The 22,144-nt window shown below is 33.1% G+C and overlaps 1 protein-coding gene across 1 annotated transcript in view; it reads left to right on the top strand.

The window, feature by feature from the left end:
* The window catches only part of orc3 (origin recognition complex, subunit 3), a 120,898-nt gene that overhangs the window by 64,739 nt on the left and 34,015 nt on the right, over positions 1-22,144 (top strand). The window contains exons 8-13 of the mRNA XM_039748007.1: positions 8,362-8,521; positions 10,794-10,907; positions 14,503-14,636; positions 18,393-18,456; positions 21,549-21,665; positions 21,803-21,882. Coding sequence (XP_039603941.1) covers positions 8,362-8,521; positions 10,794-10,907; positions 14,503-14,636; positions 18,393-18,456; positions 21,549-21,665; positions 21,803-21,882 — 669 coding nt within the window. The remainder of the gene's footprint in view (positions 1-8,361; positions 8,522-10,793; positions 10,908-14,502; positions 14,637-18,392; positions 18,457-21,548; positions 21,666-21,802; positions 21,883-22,144) is intronic.

The raw sequence follows: 22,144 nt of genomic DNA, 5'->3' as shown, positions 1-22,144 counted from the left end.
TAATTATTCCCAAGTGAAAATGTCATTAAGTGTGTATCGTAGAAGAAAGAAATCATTAATGGAAAACAACAGTGTTTGTGTATTTTTTCATTTCCTTTTTTTAAAAAAATTATATGAACTGTTTATTTGAAAAATATCAAAACAAGTTTGACAGAATTGTCTAATATTTTTAATTATGTGACTTGTTGCCAGCCTTCAAGATGGCAAGATTTTCTGAATATATCTGCCCATTGCACAAATGTCTGTGGTCCACAGACATGCAGAAAAACTATTTGCTTATGTCTTTTAGTGAAAATAGAGTAGGGTAGGTAGGATTTATATTCTTATAAATTGATAGCATATAGCGTATGAAGTAAAAGTTGTTTTTAAAATTTTAAAGAGCAGTTTAGCGTTTACTTAGCTGTTGGGTATGTTGATGGTACAAGCTTACAGTACAATTTCTCCCAGAGAATCAAACGTCATTAGCACAAATTCTTAAAGTTGATTCAGGGAACTAATAACAGCAATTAGTCCATTTTCTTTCTTTATTTGTAGCATTATCACCTAACTTAATTGTCATTATCTGATTACAATGACCTACTGTGGATTGTTCACCCTAAATTCATCGGTTTCACTATTCATAATCTTGATGATCCTTGAGAGTAAAGCCCCTGCTTCTGAATTATACCATTAATATTTTTTCCATTCCAGACTCACCTTTTGCTTTACCCCCTTCAACTTCACCATCACTATCAAATCATTGCTCATTATAACCATTTCTCTCCATTATGGGATTTATCTGTATCAAACTGCTCAGTTTTCTGGTAATAATAAACAATATTAATGAGCATATATCAATACATCTCACAACAGGTTGAGAACTGGTGAGGTTGTGTTTAACACGGGATAATGGTTTTAATCCTGATTAATATATTTGCATCACTTTTACTGTATTATAAACTGACATATCTATATGTGTGCCACACAATTCAAATAATAAAGGGGAAAGGATACTCTTAATGACAGACCTGTCCCAGTGGACAAGTTTGTTTAAGCCGTTCTTTGAAAAAATACTCAATAAAACATGCTATGCCCAACAATGTAACTTGCTATAGCAGATGAAATAATTATATATTCAGTTTCAACCACATTCATTTTCCATTAGCTAGATTGCTCATTTAATTTTTGAATCTTAAACCAATGCCAGATGTCTAGCATCCCTTATGTTGTGCGTATTAGCTTCCAGTGCATTGCTAATCAACCATTTTATATGCATTATGAAAGACCTAATATTTAATGTACAATTCTTTTTAGTGATACTTCCTTAATTCAACCAGTTTTGCTCATAATCATATAATGAAAAACTTGCATGTTTTAAACGGTAATTCATCTATCCATTAAAACCAAAAAAAACTTTAGTTCTATGTGAGCCATGGATCACAGAATACTCTTTCAGAAACCCACACACATCAGTGTCAAATATCTAGAATCCATTGTGCTGACTGCTTCCACTACATTGCTAATTAAACTTTACTTTATGCAGTACCAAAGACACAATATTCTTTGCACACTGTATTTTTTGGAATTTATTTCAAGCTAGCCATGTGACCTATCAAAGACTGGTAATAGAATAAACTTGAAAATATTCTCTCTCTCTTGTTCAACATGTACCTTCATCATCTTTCATCAGTATCCACTTGTATCTGAACCAGTTTTGACCAGTGCTCTCTCTTTCAAGCACATTTCCATAAAGCCTGCTTCTAAGACTCTGTCATTAGTTTCAAATGCCTTGCTTGCCTTCTGTCTATGAAATTAAGTATAAGTATAAGATTTGACGAAATAGAAGTCTCTTTACAGCAAGGAACAATATTTGGAACAGTTGTAATAGTTCTCCTAATAGTTTAGTAATAATATTAAAATGTTATAGAATGTGTAGAATGCACCACAGTTGTAATGTACTTGACCAATGAAAAATAAATGAGATTCGATCGACGCACACACCATCTTTATCCCTGAGGAGCATTACTGGCTTATCCCTTCAGAGTGTCTGCCCTTCTCACTCCCGTCTTCTCAAAACATTTTTCTTACTCCAGCTCAAGCATGCGTTTCTTCACAAATGGGCCATTTGCTCAAATATTGTTTGCTCTAGACAAAACCTGAATGTGACTTATTTTGTTTTCCATAAAGTGAGCGTTTAGAAAAGAGCAAACTGATTTTTGATCTGATCAACCATTAAACACTTATTGAACAAAAGATGTAAAAACTGATATTCTTTTTGAACAATTTTAATTATTTAAATCAAATATTTGGTCAACATAAACACCTGGAATCGGTGGTGTTTTCTAATGCAATCGTTTCTAATTATCTGAAGTAAAAATCACATTGATGTCATGTTGTGTTTTGGAGCTATTGAGTGCAAAAGGTGCAAAGGTCCAGTGAAAATGGCAACTTTTTAGTGAGGTTGCCTCAGGTTTGATTTTTTTTTAATATGTAGAAAGTGTAAAATTTTGTTAGTCTATATTCAAAGTCAGATTGTACCAGAAATTATTGCATATATATTAATTTTATATATACTGTACATAACAATAAAAATCATAATAAGATACAAGCCAAGAGAGACACAGATTCTAAATAAAGTGCAGTTCCTTCAGATTCATTTCAATAAGGTGCACTATCAACCAGTTATTGCCTTGTAGTGGATATGTACCACTATTAATTTAGTATTATTTTAGCAAATAATCACACCAGCTTATATTCTGCATTAAACTAAATTGATGGTCATGAGGTGGAGCCTATCTAAGAAGGACACCAGGCAGCAACCAGCCCTTGAAAAGATGTTAGTCTAACACAGAGCTCACTTATATACACACACACACACACACACTTCTGCTCACCAATGTACTTAATGCATGACTTTCAGATATGGAGCAAAAACGTTGCTACCTCAAGAAAAGCCCTTACAAAAATAGGGAGCATGTGTAAAATCTTCATTGACAGTGACCAGTCTAGAATTCGAGTCCAGGACTCTAGAACAGTTATGCATCATTGCTAGCAACCACGATGCCTTCCTATACTTTTATTTATGTATGTATGTGTATATACATATATATATATATATATATATATATATATATATATATATATATATATATATATGTGTGTGTGTGTGTGTTTTGGTATTGAGCCTGGTGTTGAACCTAATGTATTGTTTAAAAGGAAACAGTATTGAGTTCCTTTTCAGGCTTGTCAGTTTGCATAATTTAAAAAAATAAATAAAAACACAAGATATCAATTAGTAGTCAGCATGGTAGCTTCTTCACTGTTTGAATTATAATACACTGAGTGGCCACTTTGAGAGACCCTTGCACATTAAGCATAATTGACTGCTCAGTCAGTGGAAGCATCGTACAGGTAATAGTATCTTGGGTATGTGCACCATGGACCAAAATGTAAAAATGCTTTCTAAAAGCAACCCAGGGACATAGAAAGCTAATAAAAACGGCAGAGGTCAACATGACTTTTGCAGCTTAACAGGTTGGCAACAATCAATCAACCATGATATGAGCCCAATGGTGCTGAAAGTGTACAACTCTTCACACATTGTATTAGGGTGTATCAGCCAGTTTACGGCTGAATTTTGTTACTGTTCATCAAAAAAGTAAAGTGAATTTGTATTAGGCTAAGAAACTCAAATACAAGATGGTTAAATATTGAAGAAAACATGCCTTTCAAGTTAGATATCCAGTTCCCACTTACTCATATAGATGGAAGGGTAAAAACACTTTGACATAGATACTTCTTCCTGATGGTCATGGTGTATGGCGTTGGACATATTTTCATGGCAAACACATGGTTCTTTTCATAATATAGACCAATATGAGAATGCCACAAGATAGCATATCATTGCTCATCAGGTCTATTTCTATATATCTACAGAGTACTTGTATGTTAAGGGAATTTTCAGGTGAATAAAGTGCAAGTCTAGGAGAATCCTGGAGTTTAAGATCTCAATCTGTTTGAACATCTGTGGGGTGAGATGAAATTAATGTAGCTGTTACAATTAGGATCTACCACATGACCGCTTACAATACAATGGAACACACATTTCAATGCCTTGTTGAGTTCATGACCTAAATAATGCAGATTGTACTGAAGGCAAAATGAGAAACAACTCACTATGACATAGAGTATATCGACAATAATAAAATGGCCCCTAAGTGTAAGTTTGGGCATCTGTTGAACTTAAAGTTAAATGTGTTATTAATCTAATATTATAGTAACTATTAAAGCATAGGTCACTGTTGTATACTGAGAAGTATACTGTTTTAATCTCATCTTTGAAGATTTGCCAAGAGGGTAGAGAAGGGGGATTATAAGTAAGCTCTCAGTTTAGAACGTGCAGTCAGTCTACATATAAAACATGGCAGCAGGATGCAACAGTTTCCTGATGAAAGATGTTTTATTTTTCAAGAGGAGTTATCAAACAGCTGTTTAAAATAAGGAAAAAGGGGTAATGAAAGATAAGTTCTGAGATGGGGCTGCTTGATGCTTTAATACATTAAAGTAATTTTGGGTTTCTTTTTTTTCCAGTTTGAAAAGAATATCACCTGTAGCTCCCTTTGCATTGCAGCTGCGTTTGTTCTGGCAGCTACTGAATTATATAATTCACAGCTGGGGCATCACAGTATGATGTGAAAGGCTAAACAAAGAGCTCTTGTCTACAGTTACTTTTCTCTGTTGTGCAGCCTGGATATTTTCTTTTATTTGGAAGTAAGCTTGGAGTTTGAGAGCTTGACTGTCCAGAAATCAGACTGAGTAGCGGATGTGATCTTGGCAAGTGTTGAGGCAGCTGGAGGTGTTGCATGATGCATGTTTTTGACATTCTTGGGTGAAGACTTCCCATTGCTTAACAAGCGGAAAAGGAAAGTGATGATTTATAAAGATGCCTTTGAGTGGTTCTCTCTTTTCAAGTTTTGTCATTATTTTATTTTAGTTTAGAAAGTGAGGGTTTCTTTTTTAAAAAAAAAAAATAAAAGCTTGTTGAATTATTTGGGATTGGCAAGCATTGCTCTTTTCCGGGCTATGTTAACAGAGCAATAGTACAGTAGATTGTGTACTTGGAGTTGGAATTAACTAATAGCTTTTTTTTTTCTCTGATGGTGCCCATCTTCAGCATTTTACTGCTTGTACTGTTTCTGGCATAATCTTTTTGCAGATGATAGGAACTGTTTAATGCCTTCTGAAATGTCACACTTCAGAAATCTGACACAATCTGTATAGATATGTGAGAAAAGCCTTTTAGATCCAAATTATGTTAGAAAATACACATCAGCAAGTTATTTACAGCTTTTCTTCCGTTATGATCTTTGGCTGGTGAGCTACAAATGAGCAGAAAAGCACTGGAGAAGTTATTTAACAGAGAAATTACCATCTGTTAAATATCATGTCTGTTTATTGTCAAGTCTTTAATATAGCAAGCAAGTATTTTCTTGAGAAATTGAAGGTGTGATTTCCCTTTTGTTTGGTCATGATCCTCTGTCTTTAACTGCAATCTAAATTCGGGACATCATGGCAAGGGCACCCTTACTTTACCTTACCTTAATGGACTGCACTGCCCATATTTTAAAGCATTAATAAGATTTCAGCTTTTCCGGATAGTGTCTGTGTCATAAAGCTAAGAGAAAACCTACCTTAAAGTTCTTTACCTTATAAATGTTCGATTTGACTTTCCCATACCCATTTATAATGAAATGTTCTATTATTTAAAGTGTCATGTATTGTGTAGTACTCTAAGCTCTATCATATCATCACACTTCTCCTGTCGTTTGAATTTGTACCAGATACATTACATGATCTTCATGACTTTAAAACAAAAAAATGCCGCCAACTTACTCCAAGATGACTAGAAGAGGAAATATGGCTCAGTGACACATTATGTACATAGTGAATATTCATGTACCTGTTGTTTAAGTTATAAAAAACAATTTCACTACTGCATTATCTGTTGATCGTAATGGTTCAATATTTCTCTGACAATATATTCTATTGTCGAAGTCCCACAGTCACTGTTGTTTTTCAAGGTTAAATGCAGCCAACAATTTTAGAGCGAGACTTCAACATAAATTTTGCCTCTCCACTGGGTACTATGGTCTATTACTTTAATATAATAAATTGATAGTCTGGTGTTCCTATATCTGTTATAGTTGATGGCAAAAGGTCAGATCATTTTGAAGTATCGTTCATGGTCAGAAGTAGCAAATTCAACCAAATAACAGTGGCCCAACTGTAATGCTACTACAGGATGTCAAGATATTGAATTGGATATGGTGAAAAATATATTTGATAAATTAACAATTGTACAGCAATAATAAATGTGCATTGAGTATTCTCCCTGGATTTAAATTCAGAGTTGAGTGGAGTATACACTGGCAGACAGATCATCTCAGTATGTTACTTCTGCAGCTTGTCAATTTACTTCTTGTACTTTTTTATCCATTAAATTTTTAGATTTGTGACAGTAATCTAAGCTGTAAAATTCATACATTAATAAGTTATGTTAAATAAAGTGGCCTGAATCTATTTACATCCCTATATGTTACAAGTGGGGTTTAAAATTTGGCTTTAGATTTTAACTAAAAGTCAATGTAGAGATTTAAGAACAGGGGTTATATATCATTATTAAAGTTCCAGTACGAAGCTTTGCAGCACCATTTTGTGTTAACAGTAGGTTGTAAATAATAATAAAGTAATAAAGTGTTACTTTTGTGAATAATACTTGAAATAAATCCAATAATTATTGTAATTGTAATTCAGGAATACTTTATATTGAGAAAATGCAGTCAGTTTTCTTCAGTTTCATAGCTAGAATCTGGTCTTAAAGGATAGATCAGTGTTAAATGTAACACCTAAATTCTGTGAAGATTTAGTGGAACTAATATTGAGACCCTCTGATATAAATATCATGTCACAGTGGAATTCTGTGTCCCATCTCTTCACTGTGGCATATATGAAGACGGTATATGCTATCTGGCACAGAATGACTTTCTGAAGGAGTTTTATCTTCTAGTGTTAGAGAGTCAGTGATAGCACAATCCTTGATTTTTATGGTTTTTTTAGCTTCCACGATGAATAGGTTCTGAAGCAAGAAACACTATAAATCACAAATGATAAAAACTTGTAAATTGTGTTTTGCACACAGAACCTAATGTTTGGCCAGTTCAGCACTATAGAATGCCCTTTTCAGGTTCAGGATTAAAGCTTTTTGATCATATATTAATTTAGAATAGTATTGAAAGCAGGTGATATTATTTATATCTGCTTATAACATGTAACATATACATATCAATAACATTTTAAGTCAATGCTGTTTTATACACCTGTATTTTAGTTGTCCTGCATCTCTGTTTTAGTTTATGCCATTCTAATTACATTTTGCCCAGGTAGAGTTGTTAAACCCTGATGGCTTTTCTTTTTGTTTTACTGTAACTATTTATAATGTTTAGAATTTTTTTTTTAACTATTTTATCTAAATCCGGTTCAAAAACAAGCTATTGTTTTGTGTGAAATGAACTACAAAGTTGGGTAGACTAGAAAAGGATTATACAATTGTAATTAACTAATTAATTATTATAATTATTATTAGTCATTCTTTATAACATTAATTGTATTTTTATTTTGATGTTATACTTGTTCTTGTTTTAAACTTGAATCTTTTAAGATTGGTAAGGGACAGATCAATAACAATTTAGAAGCAATCTCTAGTGTATGACTAGGAGTCTGTGTTGGACCTTGTTTGCAGTAGTTCTGCTGAGGTAAGCAAGAGTAGAAAAAAGTTTTCTAAAGATGCCTTTTTCTACTTTTATGTGTATTTAAATAACTCACGAATATTATATTATTTTAGTGTAAAAATGGTTGTGGTAAATGGATGCTTAATTATGACTTAGGTGACATGATTAAGGAGGTCTCTAAGTTAATAATAAAATTGGGTTTTAGCCCTCAAGCAATGTAAAACTACCTAAATTACTTGTTTATTTAAAAAATATTTAATTCCTTTGTCATTAGCGGATATTTTCTGATTTGGAGACAAGTGACTAAGTAACTAAGTGAATGTTATGTTAAGGTTCCATAAGTAATCAGATATCAAGCTTTGTATGCATTGTGATGTTTTTAACTAAAATAGATTTATTTCTTAATTAGCAGATATTTAGTAAACAAAATTTTTAAATGCTGCACAATGTACAGAAACTGGTATTTACTATATATATGCAAAACACAAACTCCTAACAGTATACTCTGAATATTTTTAATTAGTTAAATTTACTTTATTCTATCTCTTTTTAAACATCGATGTTTAAATAATGCTTCTCTTTTTTAACAAAACAGCCAATACATTCATCAGTTGCCTTTCATCTTCATATTTGGAATTGCCACTTCTCCAGCCACTGTTCATCGAATGCTACCCCATTCAGTTTCCTCTCTCCTGTGCATTGAGCTTTTTCAGTCTCTTTCCTGCACTAAGCACCTGACTACAGTTATGGACAAGGTATAAAATTTAATCAAATTAATTTAATTTGACAAACACCCTTTTGTTTGAATCTGCACTTATAGTGAATGTAAGTTAACTGGGCTCTTGTTGAATGTGGTCATCTAATGGAATGATTTGTTTTTATTCCTATCACATGTTTTATGTATAGCTTCAAGCTGAGAAGTCCCCTCGATCTGTAATATTTTTATAAATGAATTAATAGCAGGCATTCTAGTTTTGCTGAGGACACTATAATAAACACATTATTACATACTAATGGCAATACACTAAAAAATCAGTAGATTTAAAGTTGTAGACATGAAGACTATTTAACAAAAGGTGTCATGTCTTTTTTTAGTACTCACACATAAACATTATACCACATTGATGTCTATAAATTCATGCTAGAGGTTGTTTATTGCATAAAAATAATTTCTTCTAGAAGAAATATATAGATGAAAGAGGGCTACAATTACATTTTGCACTTTTTTTTGACAATTTAACTCCCTAAAGTAGAAAGAAGACTGTCTGAAGCAGATTGCCACACCTAGAAATATGTTAAGGCAGCTAAAACCAAAAGTGGAAACTTAATTAGCCAAAAATAACCTTAGAGAGGAAACACAAAAAGAGCCACCTAGTATAAAGTTAACAACAGAGTTTTCTTATGTGTGTCTTGAGTCACTGTCTGTCTAAAAAGGTAGCTCACCCTCTTTCCCACATACCAAGCACAATCAAGCTCTCCACATCATCTCCCATCATTGTTTATCTATGTGTTTAGACCATGGCATCTATTCCTTCAAAAATTGGATTTTTTTGGTTCACTGTTCTTCTGCCTGTGAAGCTTTGAACTCCATGCAGGAATTGTTTCCAGCCAAGGCACAAAATCAGTTACACAGCCTGGAACACCACCTACTTTTGCTCCAAGGAATTGACACTAGAACACCCTTAAAGGGTCCTGGCATCACTTTACCTCTGTAGCACCTGGCATGCATTATGTTACAGATTTCTAAAGCAGCTTCTTGGCTACTTGACCTGCTAAATGAACAGTATGGTCTTGTATGTCTCCTTTGTGAGTTATTTATCTCCTCTGATTTTTCCACAGTGCCTCACCCTCTGTTCGACCAGATGGTTATGCTTTGTTGCATACTGCTTGTTTGACTGCCCTGTAGTTTCCTGATGGAGCACTGCTTGCTTCCACTCAGGCCACAACTCATCCTGTCATTCTAGTAACCATGCATAATGCCACTCCCAAGTATGCAGCACACTTTCAGGGCATAAATTCTTGTAGTGGCCCATGCTGAATGCACAGGATTTCTTTCAGTCCGGTCCTTTCAGTCTGGTAGTCTGTCCTGAAGCCTTTCTTTAAAATGTAGACTTGCCTGTTATATCCTGGTCCTGTGCCTGACCATAGTAGCTTCTTCATATTTTGTCAAAAGTTGCATACTGTTAATATTCAGGTTTGGCTTCTAAGTTAAATTGGAAGTAGTAGCTATATAAGAATTTTTGTGCAAAAAACTGGACAGTACAGGCCAATAAAGTAACTACCACTAGATCACACAGTTTATTAAAGGCAGTGTCTGAACATTTTTCATCAGATCGTTTTCAAATAAAATTCTGAGTGATTAGCTCAGTAGCAAAGAACATAAAAACACAAAAAGGAAATGTCTTTACAGTGTTTTACAGAAATCTCTTTCACCAAATAATTTTTTGACTTGTCAAAGCACAGCTTTTATGGTGCAGTACTGAGTGCTGATTTTTTTTTTTAAATGTTGTTTCGTACTGGTTAAGTTAACAAATTCTGCAAAGTATTAATGAATGCAACAGTAATCACTTCTACTGTGTATGGTAAAAATACTTCATTACATTCTATAGTAACAGTTCACAGTTAATGCTTTAAATTCATCTGTTCATTGTTTTTTCAGCTTGAAGTATAACCTTTAAACTTAAAAAGAATAGTTTCAGCTTTGATTAAAATTATTATTGTTATTCTGTTTTTAGCTCCTTCATAGTTCATTCTCAAGTAATTTTTTTCTCTTGATGTACTGTTTATTTTTTCAGACTGCAGGAAAAAAATTCTAGAACTCAAGTCAAATTAGATAGCTTCTAAATATGTTTATTTTGCTTTTCCATGTGCTGTTGATCAAATTCTTCAATATTTACACTTTTTTTGCAGTGCATTTAATCACATTAATAGTTGTGTTGCTCTGTTAGCACTTTGTGGTGTATACAGCTGAATTGTACTTGAGTAATTGCACTAAAAATTATGTTTTGTGAATATTTTCCTCAACAGCTTATATTGACCACAAGTTTTCCATTCAAGTTAAATGGTAAAGCACTTCAGGTTCTACTGAGCATCTTCCTGTTTCATGACTTCTCTGTAAGGAATTTCATTAAAGGACTGCAGGTAAATATATTTTCTGTTGTAACTGACAGAGTAATGAATTCATTTAACTAGCTTGTGTGACTATATGCCTAATAAGAAAAAGAAAACGCCTCTCAGCTTTTTTGCATTCCAGTATCTTTTCAACTGTCATAAACTGAAATGGCTATTTAGGCAAATTTAAATCATCAATTTTGTCGTAATAAATTATCTAGTAATTAAGTTTAAATGAGGTACAAGTGCTGTATCCTTAGAAGCCTTTGTTCAAATGAAATGTGAAAATTACATATTAGCTTAAAAAGATTACATAGTGTGTTTTTATTTTCTTTTATTTGTAAACTTTATATATTGTCCAAATAATTAGATTTTGTTTCATGTTTTCCGTCTTTAATACAAATATATTAAAGTAAATATTATTTAACTTACCAAACTGGGCCTTAGTCCTTTTAGAAAGTATCAATAGTATATAAAAAAACTACACTACAACTTAGAAAAAAGATCAAGGAGGAGTTAAGACTAGTAAATAACTTCTATAATATTCAAATATTTCATTTCAAAACATAAGTATTTTATCATTTATATTTTATTTAAAAAGTTATATCAGAAATCTATGGTGACTACAATATTAGGCACATACTGTAGCAGTAAACAAGAACTCTATTATGATCTTTTTTGTACAGCATAATTCAGAGATGAAAGTTAAGGTTACATAGTGATAAAACAAGTTGATGCCAGCTCTACTAAGGATAGTCATTGCTCATATAGCATACGTCCGCTTTCACATTATATGACACAAGTGGTAGATTTTACTGACATTGCTTGACAGACCTGAATGTTGCTGAAGAAAATGTAAGTATCAAATGTAAAGCTAGAATTCAGTTTAGTCCCAGTTAGATAGATAGATAGATAGATAGATATACTTTATTAATCCCAAGGGGAAATTCACATAATTAACAAAAATTATTTAAGGCCCACTTGACATGTAAAAGATTAGTTCATTGTACCCACCTAAAAATTGGCTTAAAAGAAAGCATACTATTTAATGAAATCACAAAAAATCATTTTATTTTATTTTTATTAAGTAAAAAATGCCATGAGCTTCGCATACATATTGATTGATTGATTGATTGATATACTGTATATACAGTACATAAAATGTGTGTGTATTTATGTGTAAAAGAGCAAAATATGTAAAAACATATTGTAAAATAAGCAACTTGACAAAGGGCTAGGGTTTCAGATGAGATACCCCATTTAATTTCTGTGCTGTTAAGTAAACTGAGTGCTTGTGCTCTGAGTGACACCCACTTTCCATGCAGATGTTATTTTATCCTGACTAACATGAAGCGATAGAGCTGGAAGTGGTACAAAAGTGATGTCAGGATTGTCAATTGGGTGGGTTAGATATATATATATATATGTTATATATATATATATATATATATATATATATATATATATGATATATATATATATATATATATATATATATATATATATATATATATATATATATATATATATAATACAGCAGTAAATGTCAGCCATGCTAAATGCCACTTTAGGACATAGAAGAGAAAGAGAGTGGAAATCCAAATTATGTTTAGGTAGATACATGGATAGCACTTTTATTTGTCCCCAGGGGGAAATTTGGATTTATTTATTAAGTTATATCAATCATTAAATAAATATTATTATATTATGACAAATAAAATCTCATTGGTATCCTTAAGATTGCCGGTTCGAATCCATGTTACTGCCAAATGGGATCCTACTCTGCTGGGCCTTAAACTGGAGTTGCTCAAGGGGCACTTTACAATAGCTGACTCTGTGCTCTGACACCGAGGGTATACGAAAACAAACAAAGTCCTAATACAATAAATTATATAAGGTGTAATAAAGAACAAAAAGAAACTCCCTCTCAAATATGCACCAGAGTGACTAAATGACTAAAATTAAAGAGAACTTCTGACCTGGCTTAAGATAAAAAGAGCAGTCACAGTTTTAATTTTGAACCACAACAATTTCCATAATAATTAAAACTTTTATTTATGAACACACTTTGTAGTAGCTATAACAGGGAATACACTATGCTAAAGTTACACGTATTCCATTTTGATTTAATTGGACCATATGTTAGACTAGCAGGTAGACTAGGCTCTTTATAGCTAAAAAGTTTGCCTCATGCAGGATTTCAGTTTCACTTGGAAAGTTTAAGAAGCATCTTGCAAATGCCAGTGAACACTTTAAACTGTAGCCAGTAAGAAGAGTTTAACTGCAAATATTGGTGCCTTACCGCTTCAGGACTCATTATGTTCAGCTTTCTCGAGCAAGTACATTCTCCCTGTCATTGTTCACATTTAGTGTTTTTCAAATCCCAAAGGCTGGTATGTATAAGATTGAAGGTGCGCTGTGATGAACTTTATCCTAATTCTGCACTGGTTTCTGTCTTGCTCTGATGTTGCTAGTGTAGGCTTTGGCATCTTGTGCCAAAAACAAAATGTACTTGAATTATCTAGTTTAGAAAATAAATAAATGAATGAATTACTTAATGTATTAAATAGAGGAATTTAACTTTGGCTCTGTTTAACTATAAGCCAATGTACTAATTTAAAAACCTAACGTTTGTGGTTGTACTTATATTAGATACTGTATGTTTCTTTATACAATGTTTATGAATTATTGAACAGTACATATTACTACCTATGTTTCCATTATTCTGGATTTTAAGAAACTTCCTTATATTTTCAAAATTTAGAACATAAAATTTTTCAAACAAGAGAAGACTGTTTGGTCCATCAAGCTTGTTTGTTTAGCTAATTGCTAAGCTGCTCCAGTATCTCATTCAGGCACTTCTTAAAGGTTGTCAAGATTTCTGCTTCAACTACATGTCTCGGTAGTTTATTCCAGATTCCCACAAATCTTTAGATGAAGAAATACTTCCTGGCTTCAGTCTTAAATGCACTTTCCCTTAATTTCCACTTGTGTCCTTGAATATATGAGTCACCCTTAAATTGAAAGAATTCTGCTGGATCTACTCTATCAGTGCCTTTGAGGACTCTGAAGACCTGGATTAGGTCCCCATGCAGCCTCCTCTGCTCAAGACTAAACAGGTTTAATTCTCTAAGTCTGTCTGACTTGTCCTTAAGTACTGGAATGCAACTGGCTTCTCTCTACTGCATAGCTAGTGTGGTGACCAAAACTGCACACAGTAATCCAGCTTTGTCTTACTAGTGCATTATATAGTCTAAGCAGAATGTTCCTTGATTTATATTTAACAGTTTTCACAATAAAAGCAAACATTTTATTTCTTTTTTTATTTCATTTTTTAAATTATTTCTGCACATTGCTTAGATGATAAAAACTTTCTGTCAATGTAAACCCCTAAATCCTTTTCTGGGAATTTAAAAGCCAAATCATGGTCCAGATTCAAATTTCATGTTTCTGCTAAATTTTATATTAGTTTAGTCAAATGAAAAGTTGACTGAGTCCTTTTTTTGTTATTCTTTGTATATTTCTGTATATCATTGCTTTATTCTGGCTTCCCTGGATGTTGATTTTTATTTTTCTTAACTGTGCTTTTTTGTTTTTTCTTAAAACAAGTGGTTCACTTTTTCAGCTTTCTCTTATGGAGCACTTCTATAACCAACCTCTCAGTGTACTATGCTGTGATAAACATAAAGCTTCTAAACGGGCTCAGATGCTGAGCTCAGAGGAGTGTGAAAATGTTCGCCAACTCCCATCTTTCATGAGGTATGTTAAGAGTCTTTCAACTAATTTTATTTTTTCCCTTCTTGTAGAGCATCCATGTGTAAGGGTTTCCATTAACAATGAGAGAAAGGAACATCATTTTACCTTTACCTATCAAAATATTCTGTCTTGCTTCTATTCAGTGTAGGCACACTGCTTATATCGCATTTAAAGACATTTAAAAAGTCTTTATTTGAATTACATAGCTAATGTTTATGTTCAGTCTAAACTGCTATTTCTTATTAGTATTTACTGGTCCCAAGCCCGATAAATGAGGGGGGTTACATCAGGAGAGGGCATCCGGTGTATAATTTTGCCAAATCAATATGCGTACAACAATTTTGGATGATTCGTTGTGGCAACCCCTAATGGGAGCAAATGAAAGAAGAAGAAGATTAAACAATTAAGTCCTTTTAATCACCTTTATCCCTCACTGTAGGTGAAGAGCCTTCATTTGTAGACTTCTCTGACATTATCAAAGCAGTAAGTGACCATACTACTGTTGGTATGGCTTTTGGTGGTGGAGGAACTAAGCAGAGATTTAACCTTTGGGGCAAAAAAACAGAATTACCATAAATACTTTTTTCATTCAAGATGTGGATTTACAAGTGAAGTCTTAATTGACATATCAGCTGATTCATTAAAAACTGTAGTTTGTACTTTCCTTTCACATTAATAATCAGTTGTCACTTGTAAACATGTTGACATCATCAGATGTGTTTATGATTCTGGTCACTGTCAATTTAAAAATCTATCCATTTTTTGAACTTGCTTAATCCAATATCTGGGTCACAAGTGACAGAAACTGTGTTGGCAGCTTCAGATGCAAGGCGGAAACAGACCATGGTTGGGGTGACAGTTCAATACACTCACTCACTCACAGAAAAATACAAACTAATAATTTAAATAAGTATAAAAATTCACCCATGTTACTTTAGGCATTTTTTTTGTTTTGTTTTGTTTTTTGTGAATTTCAAAAGCCTCTTTTGTGCATTGATATATGTTTGAAAACAACATAACCAGTCCCCAATTCGTCAGCACATTTGTTCTGTAAAAGGTTCTATTCTTTGCATAACCAAGTAGAACCTATTGTAAAAGGATTAGCCCCAATAACTACAGTACCATTGCAAACCTCTGTCTTCTCCAATTCTGAAAGATATTGCATTACTAAGTCTGAACACTATTCTAAACTTTTTCTGCACATGGGAGAAAATTTTCTACACTGGAAACCAATTCTTGCAATAAACAAAGACCTCACACAAATGCAAGCTCATTGCTTGTCACACAGTCTCCTTGTTCGGTGCAGATCAAATGAAACAGTTAATCTAAGTTATGTACACTGGAAGGAGGTTGCTACAATCAAGCAGTTCTTAGATTCAAAATATGCTACATTTTCACAGTTGTTTAATTTTTAGTATTCTATACAACCTTGTTCAGCAGGCCTACTCCAAGTCAAAGTCAGTTTTTCAGTGAAATTTACTTAAATTTTAACTTAATTCTGTATATTTACTTAGCCTGTCTAGATTTAAGTTCCAGTTCCTCTTTAAATTAAATCCTTGGTTGCAAACTCATGTGTGTTTTGGTGTTAGCCAATAAGCGAGAAAGCAATTTTTTGAACATAGGCTAGTAAAGATTTAAAAACACTTAATAAGTCATTCTGCTGCTACAGCTATTAGGTAAAGATGAGTGAACTTGTCTTAGAGTAAGTATATATACCAAAGAAATTATACCACCTTGTCCATATTTTATATATGAGGTGACATCTTTTGCACCATTTATAGTTGGTTCCATACTTTCTTATAACTAAAGGTTTGCCAAAAATTAACCTTTTTAGCATTTTCAAAACCATCCTTTTTACTTCTCGTGTGTTAATGTCTTTTATAGTCAATAGGCATTTTCTCAGCACAGGAACATTGTTTTCAGGAACCAGTTAGTTCCTGTTTGATGTAGGGCCCGGATCACTTTCATGTGTTGTATTCTCATCGCACAACAGAAACTGTAACTTTTATGCAAAATATGAGGTGTACAAAAAAGAGTGATGTATTTTGAAGTCTGGCACATTCAGGAGTTCACAAGAGACTTACCGCTTCAGTGCGGTGCATGGCATGGTACACAATGGAGGCAGCTATAAATAGTGATCCAGTGCAAAGTGTGGTACTCCATCTTCACTACTACTAACAAATTTGTCAGTTGGCACCAGTGCTTCTGGTCAACCAGTCAGTATGAGCCACACCACAATACTTCCAGGCTGAATAAAAAGTACATACACTGGAGTAGTAGCTAAAAAGGTACCAGGAACTCCTTACCTGGAACTACAAATGGCCCCAGCTCCTGCAATGAGAATGCTACAAAAGTTCATGAGCTTAAAAAAAGTTCCTGGTTCCTGAAAAAAGTACCTGCAATGGGAAAAAGCCTAGCGCTGAGGTGCAGGTTTTAGTATCTGTTATAGTGGTACTATAGAGGTTTTTGGTAACTTTAGCAGTAGTTGTTCTAGACTTTTCCTTCATAGTAAATTATTTATGTCATCATTCAGATTTGCCGCCTTTATGTGATCTACTGTTGTTGTCACCACTAGCTAAGCACACCAGGGATTTTGTTTATTTGCTTTTAAGATATCCTGTATTGTTGATTTTTTTTTTTCTGTGTCCAAGTCCTATGCTATGATTCAATATTTTTATTTCTCAGCATCCACTGGTTAAAGAAATCCAGTATAATTTTTACATGGATATTTCTCTTATTTTCATGTTTATATAGGCCTATGAAATCCAGTACAGTCACAAAAAGTCCTGACTAATAACATAATACCCAGCAGACACTTGTCCCAATACTATTGCTTACCTGAAGTTTTTATGCTGTGAGCAAAAACCAACGATATTCTAAAATATACATATTTAAGGCAATTAAAAAAGGTGGGGTTATATGTACCTGAACTACATTAAGCAGGTACCAGAGGTCTGGACCCAATGATTTATAAAGCAAATATTAATGGTAATAGCATTAACACTGACAGTATCTTAAAGACCTTTAGCTGGGTATAATTTTTAGTTTAGCCTTTTTATGTTGTGCATTGTTTTAATTTGTTTGACTTCTCAGTATATCCCAAATCATTAAAAAATACATTATTGGCAAAAATCAACAAAGAAAAGCAAGAATTGTAAAGAAAGCAAATAGAGATGTAAATTGGCCTTTTATTCTCTGCAAATACCAAATTATCATTTTCCTCACTCGTAAAAGTAAAAACATTTAAGGATTGGTTATGGCACTAAATCAACTGACAACCTTGGTAGCTTGCTTTATAACAAAGTATTTCAATAAATATATATATTACAGACATTGTCGATTAATATGCAATGAGAAAGGAATAAAAGCTCATTTTTAAATGTACAACTTTTCGTTAGGATTTGGGTTGGAATTTTGAGCATCGTACTTTTAAATTACCTGCTTATACAAGAATAAAAAGATTAATAATGGATTTTTGAGTGTGTAATTACTACACATAATTAAATTAATTTGAAAATATATTTTGTGATGGAAGTGGTTGCCTGGCAAGGAAGGGCGATATTGTACAGGAACAGGGCCTATATATTAAGAGTTGAAGTGTCTATAGGTCTTTGCTAGTGAAGAAATTAGAAGACCAAATAGTCTGAAAAATATAATTTGCACTCCAGAAACATTTATGTGTCTTAGGTGCTTTGTTTAAATGTCCATAACCGTATGAATTGTATCTGATTTGTGGGATTATTCTTTTTTTTATTAAAGATATGTTGAAAATCAGGAGCCAGATGAACAGGTGAAATTGCTGACTGATGACCACCACCTGAAGGTGATTTTTTTATTATGGTTGACTTCTTCTACAATTTGAAAATATTTTGTTTTATTGGCAGAACTGTTTTTTAGTTGACATATCTTCACTTTTACAAGGTTTGTATTGAAACCTTGCTAGAAAATTCAGTTTGACTTTTATTTAGTAAATTAAACAGAAGTTTAAACTCTTCCTGTGTTCCTCCTTCCCTCCAGAACAGTGTAGGTTCATTACTACTTCGCTGCAGACTAGTAAAACATACCACCGGTGCTTAAATTTCTTTTTGTCTGTGTGATGTTTTCATGTACCTTTTTTATTGTTGAATATATGTCCCATAATTTTCTGCATAAAGAAAATGCATCTTTTTGTTACTTTCTGCTTTGCTGCTTTAACTTATTTGGTTGACATTTAGTTTGGAGGCCTTTCCATTAATTGTTCCCAATTTAACACCACATCAAGATCTGCTGCATGCCAAGAACCTCAATTACATTTGTTAATTAGCATTAGGAGAATGAAGTAAGAAATGTACATTGTTTCATTTTTCATTAACAACAAAACTGTACCTCTGTAGTGAAATATATATTTTTGTTAGTGAACTCTTTGAAGCCTAATTTTTTTCCCCCTTTAAGGCTGTTGGCCGATTTTTTTTTTTTTCTTCTTCTTCTTCTTCTGAAAACTCTTTTTTTTTGAAAGATTCAAAATATTATTTTATTAGTGAAACAGGGGAAAGCATACAACTACCAAATTTTAAAGTGCATAAACCATTCAAAGCAACTAATTGCATGCATTAGTAATTTGCTATGTTCACATAGGTGCTTCACTGTAACTCAGTTTATATTCCCTGTTGCTACAGACTACATAGGCCAGTTTATGCTTCTTATTTTTGTAGGTGGCTGAAGAATAATGAAATAGAAATGTGTTGATAACTCATAGGGAGAATTAAAAAATGTTCAGCATGACTGTTTGTCTACACCATCATCAATTCATAAGTCCTCTCTGAAAGAATTGTTTTGAAACAATCAATTGGATTGCAGTCTGTGTGTTTTATTTTTTTTAATCTGGCAACCAGGAGTGCTCCCAGGAATCAATCTTTGGACGGTCTTTCCAAATTAAAGTTAGAGAAATTTGTACTGTGATACCACTTTTGCTCATCTTGGGTACATTTCAGAAGCTCTCATTGTCACTTTAAATTATACGCAGATCACCTGTATGTTAAATTGCTCAGAAACTATAATACAAAATGCTCTTTTAAGTGTCATCATAAAGGCACAATCATTACAATTGACTTAATTCAGTTTGAAACGCCGGGCTGATGCTGTGCTAACTGATGCCTTATTGGTCTTTTACATCGCTCTTTTAGGTAGCTCACTTGCCGTTTGCGTGCTAGTTGGAATTCTTATGCAACTTTAAAAGGCTTGCCTTTTTTATTGGCTCCTCTATAGCTGGCACTGAAGCTGCTTGTTTGCCTGATGAAATGCCGCCAGCTCATACAATGTGCAATTCGTCACTTGGCTATGGAAAAAAAAAATTTAAAAATTTTTCCTGTTTTCAGCGTATGAAGGTACAATTTGTTTCCTTGCACACATCAAAATATTGGTATGAACTGGCTCTGGGCTTAGGATTTACAGTAAAAACAAATGGTGGCCAGTGAAATGTGCAGTTTTTCATACAAAAGAAGAAAAAGTAACACAATGTTTGTAATTCATAACATTTTATAATAAGTAACTTTTTTGAATAGTGGAGTTATACATAGGCCTATAATGGAATAATATTGATTTGTGACCTGTGCTGACAAGATAGGCTCTAGCCTCCAACAAACCTGAATTGAGAGGATAATTGAGCAGACAGATAGATAGTTGAACTAATAATTTTTATGTTTCTTAGTAGATTTTAGCAATGCTTTATATTTTATTGCACCAGTAGGCTTTGTCCTGCTCGCTTCACTCTGCAAATATTAATACAAAGTTTAAAATTTGAATAATGCACCTGTTATATCTCAAGTTTTCACTCCTATTTCTAATGTTAATACAATTTTTTTTTGGGAAAGAAAGCAGCTTGGATACAGATTCATCCTCACCATATCCTGTAACCCGTGTTCAGAGGTATTGTCGTAGTAGAACAAAGAAAGAACACGTCAAAAGTTGCTTTTATTAATCAAAGTAAAGCATTGTTTGATAAAGAAAAACCTTAAAGGAATACACCACCACATTCAAAAGTGCAGTATTTATAGAATGTGTTTCTGGTTTATGGTGCATGCTATGTGTTTAAAAATAGTATTGCAAAAAACATGAGTGTTTTGCATGTTTTGAGCATCAGCTGGATTGCTGATATGTGAATTATGAGTATGAGATTTTTTTTCCCCCCAACTGACATTTTTCACATCATTTGCCATCGTACAGAACTGGATTCAATTGGGTTCTACTAAATCAATTTTTTTTCTTTCCATTCTTTGTGAAAACATTCAGTTTTTTTTTCATCTCCATCACTACAAGTACATATTGTAAGTTACATACAAAAAAAATATTAATTTTCAGTGGAGTTAATTTCTGACCTTTTAAAACAAGAATTCAACAACCAGGGTATACTGCTTGTTTCACATAAACCTTTTACAATTATACAGTTTGATGTGTGTTTGGTGATGGCTTTACCATTTTTCAAACCTATATTCTTGACACCTTATCTGTGTATCTCTCTGTTTATCCCTGAACTTTTCAACCTACCTAAAGCCCCTATTTAATCTCTTACATTTTAGAACTACCATTCCTGTATTTAATTAGTTTGATACAGATTCGTAAGTCTCTGTGCCAATGCTAGCTATGCTATGCCTTGCATAGATTATTTCTGTCAATAAGCACTTTTGTAAATGTAGTTTATTTATATGTTCCATCTTTTCTAGGTTGGCTATGAACTGTTTCCAGTGTCTACCAGCTTTATTTTTATTTATGTTAAATCCCGTTACACCATTCCGTCTGGTGATGATTTTTGTGATAGGCTTCTTCTGTTTTGTAAAGTGTTTTAGTGATTTAAAGAGGAGTTAATGTTGACACAAGCAAGAAGACTCATTAGTGGAAATTTTTAAGCCTTTAAAATTTTCAATCTTTTATTCTCCATAGGAGGTGGTTCAGCAACTACTAAAACAACTCCATTTGTACCATAAGAATTATTATCCAGTTTTGAGGTGCCTGCATGTTTTGACTTCGTCCCTCCCTAAGTACCCTTTAGGCAAACAGGTAAGCAGTCATCTTAAATTAGTAATAATGTTGTTGTATGGTAGCTGTGTCATGGAAGATAAAGATCATGCTCCATATTTTCAGGAATTTGTTCAGCTGCTGCTTCATCCTTTGTCATGTCCTGTTGTTGTTTTCAGATCAGAGAGTTGCACAGCATGTGCTTGGAGAGGAATGTATGGGAAACTGAGGAATATAAATCTGCTTTTCAGTTATTGAGGTGATTATGTGCAGATAATCTATATCTGTAATTACTAGTAAAGTTTTTTACTACTATATACAACTAGGGTTTTTTTATGTGCATGAATATTTTATATAATATTAATTTATTTTATATAAATAGTTGAGGTTAAATTTTGATATTTCCTATTTATTTTTTTAAATGTGATTTGAAGTTATAAAAATAGAACATCACACATTAGTATCAAGATATTACTAGTCCTGTCAAAGTGTGCCTTTTCCACAGTAGCTTAAATATAGCT

Source organism: Polypterus senegalus, chromosome 3 (genome assembly GCF_016835505.1).
Source record: "Polypterus senegalus isolate Bchr_013 chromosome 3, ASM1683550v1, whole genome shotgun sequence".
In the NCBI taxonomy this organism is placed as follows: Eukaryota; Metazoa; Chordata; class Cladistia; order Polypteriformes; family Polypteridae; genus Polypterus; species Polypterus senegalus.
This window is presented reverse-complemented; position numbering and strand designations above follow the sequence as displayed.